The following is a 9088-nucleotide window of genomic DNA, read 5'->3' as shown; positions in this document are numbered from 1 at the left end:
TGTCCTCGTTCACAGGTTAGGACACGGAGGTTCTCAGGGCTGACATACACTTGAGCAATCACAGAGCAGAGCGGCAGCAGGGCCTGGGTTCAAAGCCAGGCTTGGCGGGGAGAGCTGAGGTGATACTTGCCCTGGAGGTGTGCGGATTTGGAAAAGCTCCAGACAAGGCCTGCGCCACGTGGTGCCCTCTGCTGGCCACGGGCCCACCCGCACCAGCTCCCAAGTGGCCGCACTCCCAGCACCCCGGAGGGCTTACTCCCGCCCTCCACACTCCCCCTTCCCGCCTCTCTCTCAGCTCAGGGCTTGGGATACATCCCGGCCAACCCCCCCACCCCCCCCACCCTCCACCCCCCCCCCGCCCGCCCCAAACACACACAGCTCAGCCGGAGTCCCCTCTCTCCACTGCCACGTGTGTGTGTGTGTGTGGGGAGGTGGGGGGGGGCCTTGGCTGCTCAGAGGCCTCAAGCAATCACAGTCCAGCCTCTCAGGGATCTTCAGTGTCTTGGCTGTTGGCCAGGGCTGGTGGGCCTGGGGTAGGTGAGCGTGGCACCCCAGGGCCTTGCTCCTTGGGCCCCAGGCACACAGCCCTGCTCCTCTCAGACTTCCTTTCCCGCAGCTCAGCTGGAGGAATTCTAGAGTTGGCTCTGGTGCTCTGGGGATTTGGGCCACAGGAACTAAGCAACAAGCTCCTGGGGCTCCAGTCTCCCCCCAGGCCCCAGCCACCTGGTTCCATCTAGTCACCATCCGCAGGGACACAGGGGTCAGGGACAGGATGGGGATCGGACGGGAGAGCGCGCGAGTTAGGGGCAGGGGGTGGGGGCCATCTCCTTTAAACTGTATCTGTTTGGCTATGCCAGGTCTTAACTGCAGCATGCGGGATATAGTCCCCTGATCAGGGATTGAACCCTGGCCTCCTGCACTGGGAGCGCACGAGTCTTAGCCACTGGAGTAGGAAGTCTCCTTGGTCAGAGATCATTGCAGAGGGAGCTGGGGCAACCGGCAGACTGAGGTGGTGCGTGACACATGGGGTCAGGCCCGCAGCCACTCCTGTGATGACCTCATCTGGTCCTGAGGCTTTAAATGATCTCTGATGACTCTTCCAGACTGTGTTTCCTGCCCCAACCCCCCTGCTGAACTGCAGGCTGTGCATCCATCCGCCATCTCTGCACCCTCAGCATCCTCAGAGGAGCCCCCCAGACACCCCTGGGCGAAGTCGAGGTTGCTTACACCATGCTCCCAGCCTTCACACCTGTTTCTCGGGGAGTTGGAACACTCCAGGGTTACCTGTTCACAAACGTGAGCACCAGGCTGGCTGCTGCATATGGAAGGTTGTAAGGGTTAAATGAGGTCATCTGTATAAACAGTTTAATAGGAGTTGTTCAGCCAACAGCACCATAATTATGGTGGACACTCAGACATTTATTGTGATAGAAAAACATAATGCTAGAAATAATATTTAAGTCAGAAATCACAGCCTTGGATAAACCCTGGGAAATGTCAGGGAACCATGGCCCAGCTTGAACATTACCATTCTAAATGATTTCAGCTCCCTCAAATTCTCGTGGGTCTGGACAACACAGCCCCGGCTAGATCTGGCTTGGTCTCATAACCCAGATGGCTGCAGGGGTGGGTGAACCCCTTCAGACCACCACCTACTTATCCTCACGTGAAGTGTGGTCGGAGGACTAGCGGAGCCCGTTCACTACGGTGCTTGTTAGAAAGGTGGAATCTTGTCCTCTTTCACAGGATCTACTAAATCATAATTTGTGTTTCTAACACAGTCAGGTTTGAGAAGCACTGTTCCAGATCACAGAACCTCAGAATATTTTTAAAAACCTGTGAGTTCCACCCAAGTCCTGCTTTCTAAACCAATACATCTCCATTTCACAGAGGAGGTATCTGAGGCCCATCCGTCACTCACGCTAGCTTGTCAGAATCCATTCTCTGAACGCTCTTGACTCCCAAACTCATATACCCTTCTCCCTTCTCAAGCAGCCTTGCCCGCTCCCTGCTCTGGTGGTGGTGGTGGTGGTTTAGTCGCTAAGTCGTGTCTGACTCTTGCAACCCCATGGACTGCAACCTGCCAGGCTCCTCTGTCCATGGGATTCTCTGCGCAGGAATACTGGAGTGGGTTGCCATTTCCTTCTCCAGCTCCCATTACTGAATTATTGAAATAAAGGTCGGCCGTAAGTGCCCTTGGAGCCTGTTCTCTTGGTTGCCAGACAGGGCTGGACACCATGCAGTGTCTGGGAAAGTGGCCGGGTCAGAGCAAGCAGGTTAAGGAGGGGCCTTCCCAAGAACAGGGTGGGAGGCACCCAGCGCCAGCTGAGCTGGGACGGGGAGGTGGCGAGAGGACCTGTTTGCTCTGCCTGGAGGGCTGGGCCCACCCCGCTGCGACCTCCCCCACTGCACCCCCGGACAAAAGCCCGGCTGAGCGCCCTCCCTGTCACCCAGCCCCCGTGGGAATGGCTCCGGCCAGGAGCTACCATCAAACCTGCTTCTTTCTCCCAGGGCCTGGTGACTTCTTGACAGGTTACAGCCCCAAAGACAAACAGATTCTGCCAAGCAAATAACTGTCCAATGGCAGAGGTGTTCGGGAAGGCCTGGGAGTGGGTCTGAGCTGCCAGAAGACCCAGGTGACAGGGTGGGGGCCCTTCTTCTCCAGAAAACAAACAGCTGTGGGCACCTGGAAGGAAGCAGGATGCGGGAGCGCTGGCATGACACGGGCGGAGGCAAGGTGCTCACCCCAGGGGTCTCTGGGCCAGTCCCCCTCGCGCTGGGCTCCGTGTCACGCTGCACAGAGACCTTGTGGCTGAGACCGGTTCTTCTGCGGCGCCTCTGTCTCGTGTAATCTGTGGCCATAGGTTCCCTCACCAAACTGCCCACAGGGCAATGGCCGGGGAATCCCCCTCCCCATACCTACATCCTAGACTCTGGCCCAGCGCCAGGGCCACCATTTAGAACATTCAGCTCTGCTAGACAGGGTGAAGGCCCGAACCAGGGCGTGCAGTTAAGTGAAAATGCCAGGATCTGGGAGCTGATGCGCTGGGTCCCAGCCTGGGTGACAAGTAACTCTCTTCCCTCTCTGATCTCACTTTCCCTTTAGCACACACACAGAGTGATGTGGCTGAGGACGAAGCTGAGTTCTGAGCTCCCAAGAGTCATCAAAGCATGGATCTAGTGAGCCCACCATTTGCTAATGCATCTGTCAATTAAGTTTCTTTCATGCCACAGACCTTGAAACCTGCCTCACCATCTCCTGGCCAAGGTCATAGGTCTGTCTCACAAAAGTACATAGGGGTAGGATCCAGATTCACTTGTCAACTGCCTGGAGTGTGGGCCCTAATTGGTTCTCAGACTCCCAGATCAGTTTGCAAAAATGCATCTAATCTGAAATCAAGCAGAACCACCAAGCAAACACATCAGGGAAAATGTTTCTTCTCTTCTGAGTCCCAGTCCCAACTCACCCTTGTCTGCTTCTCCAGTGGGAGAGGCTGGTGGTGCTCGGTGTTGTCACCCACGTGCTGGGCCTGACACGCAGCACGTGTCCACACAGTGCCCCCTGCCGGTCCACACTAACCGGTACATCTGTGCTGGGGATGGAGCAGGGCCTAACAGGCATGGCAGGGGCCCTGGAAACCGGAAGGCCACTGGTCACATTACCGGGTCCCAGAGTAGGCTACACAGGGACTTCAGGGCACAATAAAGTCACTGACACACATGGAAATAGGGTTTTTTTTTTTTTTTTGGTGTGTGTTAATTTAATCATACAAATATTCATTTATACAGTAAGGAAAAACCTCCTCATCTTCATCTCCTCCCAGGCACCACGAGGCCCTGCCATGAACACCCACCCAGCTTGCTTGCTACACGCCAGTGTCCAGGAGGAGGCAGCAACTAAGCTGCTCCAGCATTCACCCAAGGAAACACGGGGGCAGGGAACCGGCTTGCACTTCTGGGGCCTGGTAACCCCACCACCCTCTCCTGCTGGGGCTCACACTCGATTTGGGGAGGTGTTTATTCTTAGGCCCTCTCCCCTCCTTGGCCATCTTGGGGCCACACCAGCTGTCCTGGTGAGGTTCTTTTCTGGCTGCAAGTGCCTTCGATCGACTAAAGTTTACGGCCAGTCCTTGATGGGGGAGAGAAGGCTTGTTTCTTGTAGAAAAATGCCCCAAATTCAACTGTCCCCGTGGCAAAAAGAAAAAAAGCATGCACACGTGCACACACACCCACACACACCTCACTCCATGCACACAGAGAGGTTCCTTGCAAGCCTGAGCCCCTCTGCCTTCTCTGTGGACCCAGGTCCTGAAGGATGGCGCCTGCCTCCCCTCCTGCCTGCTAGACACAGGTGGTCCTGCCCAGAGGCAGCCTGCCATTTGGTAAAGAGTCCAAGAGGAACGGAGCCGGTAGCCTCTGCTGTCCCACCAGGATGGAAGAGGGACTCCAGGACTTGCTCGGAACTCAAATCAGAGAGAGGAGACAGATGATGGTACAAGGGCCTCCAGGTCCTGGGGCAACCTCGGACTCCTCCCGCCCCTACTCCCCGGCTTGTGCGCGCTCTGGTCTCGGCAAGGAGCCCACCTCTCTGAAGACGCGTACAGAAATGGTTTTGTTCTTGGGAGGGAAGCCAACATGCTTAGGACAATTGCCTTGCCAGGTGAGATTGCCTAGAAGCAAGAGGAAGAGGAGCAGGAGCCCCCCTGGCAGGGCCAGACCCACTGACAGTGACCTGTGAAGCCAGTGCCGAGTAACCAACGGCAGGCAGCTCCCCCTGGGGCGAGGGGAAGGGGCGGCTGGTGTGGGGCAGATCAGGAGGCTGGGAACCAGGGGATGTGAAGCCTCCTGCCATCCCGTGTGGGCAGCTGAAGATGCGATGCCAGCAAGCGAGGAGGGGCTGAGTGGGGGTGTGCTCCAGGGGGGCAGTGTCTGGGAGGCTGGCACCAACAGTGGCGGCAGTCTGGACCTGACAGGGCCCTCAAACAGAACGCCATCGTGAGCCCCTGGCTCAGACCTATGGTGGCCTGGGCACCCGGCAGGGACTCCCCTCTACTCTGCTGGCAATGGGGTGCTCTCTGTGTGCACAGAGAGTAGGTACCCCAGTGTGAGCCCTCTCAGCGCCTGGCTCCACCCTCCCTTGGGGTTCCTCCAGTGGACCAGAGTTTACTCCCCCTTTATTCTGGGCAGGGGGAGGTGGGGAGGCATTGGGGGAATTTCATACAAGCTTTTCTCTCACAGTCAAGCTTTTAAAAAAACAGTCTCAGAAGAGGATGAGGAGACACAAACACCACACATGTCCAGAACTCAGACACCCAGACAAACAGACAGGCAGGCAGCCCCTCACCCACACCCAGCTACACGAGACCCCTTGCCGCGCATCGACCTGGCCTCCCTGTCGGTTTACACCCCCGGGGAGGGGGGCCGTGTGGCAATAGGCAGGCGATCCAGCAGCCGCACCCTAGATCCGTATCCTGGCTATCAAACCAACCAAGACTCAGGGAAGGAGGGGCTGAGAAGAGAAGAGGGCCTTTGCATATTCTTGTATCTTTGGCAGACAGCTGTTCTGGCCTGGTTCCAGCTCCCCATGGAGGTGTCCACATCCCAGCCTGCTCAGAACCCACAGGGTGCCTGTGGGCCACCCATTCCCGTGAGCAGCCGGCCTATCCGCCCCGGGCTCCACGGGGCCGCCCCGAGCCCGCCTCCTCCCAGTCACTAAGCATCCTGCTTGGGGCGGGGGTCCTTTCATTCCCAGCAAAACGTGGTCTCCAAGATCACACGGTCAGTAAGCATGGCCCTTTCCCGTGGCTACGTTTTCATACCCGAACAGCACAGCCTCTGCTAACAGGCTGCGAAGACACCACACCAGATGACGGCAGGGAGACTCGGGGGAGGGAGCTGTGTGACAACAGAGAAGCACGGGCACCTCCACACCCGCCTGCTGCACACTCGCTGGTGAGCAGCACCAACTGCTGCATGCGTGCACAGGGCGCACACGCACACATGCACGCAGCACAGAGGCACTGCTCCCAGAGTGAATGGAGGAGCCGCTGTGTGCCAAGCATCCGAGAGAGCCGTGCGGTGAGCGTGCCGGCGCCGGGAAGGGAAGTGATCTGAGCTGTTACACGCGTGTGCAGGCGGACACCTCTCGGCCTCAGAGGCTTCGTCACCTGCGCTCTGTCCTCCAGGCTTCCACTGCTGGCCGCACAGGGAAGTCTGGTCTTCAGAGAGGTTCTGGTGGTTAACAAGCCACAGGGTTGACGCATACAAATGTCAAAGGTGTAAATCAACAGAAGATTAAAGAGAAAAGAGGAGGAAAAGCGTGGTAATTCACTGGCTGGTGCCATTAAAAAAAAACGGGGTCAGAGACTCGAGGAGTCAGGAGGCAGGTGTCGTCCTGCAGCGCAGACCCGCACGGTCCCCAAGCAGGCCGCGCCAGCTTTTAACCTGAATCGCTTCCAGAGCAAGCAGCTATTCTATAAACAGCATGTTATCCCTTATCTAAAAAAAAAAAAAAAAAGGTAAAAAAAAGAAAAAAAGTGGAGAAAGAGGGGGGAACAATTAACATGTGCTCGAAACTACAACCTGTCTGTAGGCAAAATAATTTTTGTTTAAAAAGATGGCTTTTTTTCCCCCCATTTAAACATTTTTTTCTTTTCCTTCCCGAGCAACCTAGTGACTTGTTAGACTGACACCTAACAAACAAAGCCCAAAGTGGCTGCATGGATCTCTTCTTGGTAGCCTCAACACCACTCCTGCGACTCGGCATTCACACATGCACACTGAGTTTACTCAAAGCTAGTCTTTTCTGCGTCTTCCTCTTCTTCCAGGACGGGGGTCGGAGCCAGGGGTCTGTGCGACGTGGTCTGCAATCCAGAGGAGCCCCGTGCCCTTCCCCACCCAGAGTCAAGCCTTCTGTCTTTTGTTAGTTTTTCTTCTTGCTGACCCCGTTTAAGACTGGCCGAAGGGGTAAGGCCCGTGGAGCCCCTGGAAGAGAGTGAACACAGTCAGTGGTGGCAGACAGAGCAGGGACAACGAGACCACCAACCCAAGTGGAAGAACCCACGGTTCCCAGTGAGCCAGAGGGAAGCCCCGAGGCACAGACACGGCTCGAGGGCTGACGCTGCCATGCAAATCCACAGGAGGCCACGGACCGGCACAGCGCAAGGTGCTGAGTATCATCCCTCAAACACGTCATCCAAGACAGCTCAGGCTAGTGGGCAGACTCCTCACCTCTCAGCTTCCACATCAACTGGTACCAACTTCCCTCCACCCAGGACACAAAGTCTTCCTTCTGTCCTGACAACGCCTTACATCTCTGCTAAAGATACTCGGACACCGCTTTCTGCACCTTAACCTCAGATGTAGGCCGCTGTGGGCCGACGACACACACAGGTATCAACGCACACACCGGCGCAGAGGCAGCAGCCGTCCAGCGGGCACCCAGGACAGGCGCGGCAGCAGGGCCGTGGTGCACTGTCGTCACCTCTCACCCAAGGCCAGGCTGAGTGCTGCTATGCCCACCTGACTGCAGAAACGAGGAGATTTGCTCAAGGTCACGTAGGTAGTAAAGGGCAGAGCCAAGAGTCAAGCCCAAGTCTGATCTTTGTTCTCTTCACATTGCCTCTCCCTGGCCATGTGATGATAAGGTTTGTTCCTAATTCCCAAAGGCATTTATTTTCTCTGCTGCTTGGCTGGTGGACAAAGCACCACACTCCCTTTTCCTTCATGTTAAGAACGAGACGCGAAGAGGTGCCAACCCCAAGAGCAGCTGCATGAATTCGCTGGAGGATGTCCTGTGCCTCCCCGTTCCACTGCTCCCTGAAGCTTGCGCCTTGAAGAGACCAGGTCAATGCCACGACCTGGGCGGGCAAAGGTAACTGGGAACCAGCCTCACGAAAGGCCCGACACCCCAAGCTGACTCAGAAGCAGCAGGGCCCAGGGACCATTAGCTTGTTAAAGACATGGATGGTCAGAATCTGATTTTCTTTAAAAAGGATACTTTCCTTTGGGAAAAAAAATGCAAAGAAGTGCATGGCTGCGGGGTTGCCAATGACGAGAACAGAATCCCTTTCTGTTTGCTGCCATCTCTCTAGCACACCTGTCCCTGAGCAGCACCTATCGGCACCCAGTAAGTACTACTGAATTAACAGCTGAAAGAAGACAGGTATTTCTCAGACTACCACCTGCAGCATCAGACCCTTTTAAGTCACAAGAATGTTGGCCTTTCCAAACCAAGTTTTTCCTGTTGTTTTTGGTCACACAGTGCAGCATGTGGGATCTTAGTTCCCCGACCAGGGATCGAACCTGTGCTCCCTGCATGGAAAGGTGGAGCCTTAACCACCTGACTACTGGGGAAGTCCCCTATACCAAGTTTCTAAACAGCCACCCAGGCTTGGGGGCACACGCATCCGGGTCATGCACCCATCTGGTCATAGCCTCCTAGGTCCCAGAGAGGGTGGGCTCCCCGGGGGCGGTTAGCTCGAGATACACAGCTCGCATTCGCTCCCAAGGCGGTGGGCTGCGGGTTCCACAGAAGTGGGAGATCTGGGTTTTGCTCCTGGCTTTGCACTTAGCTCTCCAAGTGGCCCTGAGTAAAGTCCCTTCCCCTCAAATCTCAGACTGCTCCTTTAAACTTATAGATTTAAGGAGATGACTCAAAGTACCTAACTCAGGAGGCTGAAAAGCAATATTCTAAGAAAGAAAAAACAAAAACAAAACTCTTTGATCATGCTTATTTAGACCAGAGGTCAAAGCTGCCAAGAATAGGGAAGATGAGATTCAAGTTTTCAGTTTCTTCCCCCCCGAGTGGAAAACACTGAAATTGCCTTTTGTCGTTTTATTTCCTCTCCCATAAAAAGCCTCGAGAGACCCGATACAGGTCTCGGGCTGCTTGGTGGTGTTGCCGGAGAAGTGAAAATGGGGGACAGACAGGCCAGCAACGATACAGCACCAGGTGCGTGCCGGGGGCTGCTGGGGCAGGTGAAAGTGCTCTCCTGAATTCTCACACAGACAAACCGGGGTGAGCATGCTCTCCAAGCTCACAGAAGTGAGGCAGCAACCTGACTGGGAGCACAGAGCTGGTGAGTGG

General features: G+C 55.8%; 1 protein-coding gene across 2 annotated transcripts in view; it reads right to left on the bottom strand.

Moving 5' to 3' along the window:
• Positions 1 to 6753: 6753 nt before the first annotated feature.
• ILRUN (inflammation and lipid regulator with UBA-like and NBR1-like domains) overlaps positions 6754 to 9088 on the bottom strand; it is a 99441-nt gene continuing 97106 nt past the window's right edge. For both annotated transcript variants that reach the window (XM_052649307.1, XM_052649309.1), the window contains one exon: positions 6754 to 6984. In XM_052649307.1, coding sequence (XP_052505267.1) covers positions 6949 to 6984 — 36 coding nt within the window. In that variant the 3' untranslated portion in view covers positions 6754 to 6948. The remainder of the gene's footprint in view (positions 6985 to 9088) is intronic.

The sequence above is a fragment of the Budorcas taxicolor genome, chromosome 11 (genome assembly GCF_023091745.1).
Source record: "Budorcas taxicolor isolate Tak-1 chromosome 11, Takin1.1, whole genome shotgun sequence".
In the NCBI taxonomy this organism is placed as follows: domain Eukaryota; kingdom Metazoa; phylum Chordata; class Mammalia; order Artiodactyla; family Bovidae; genus Budorcas; species Budorcas taxicolor.
The sequence above is the reverse complement of the archived record's forward strand: the minus strand, read 5'-3'. Positions and strand labels throughout refer to the sequence as shown.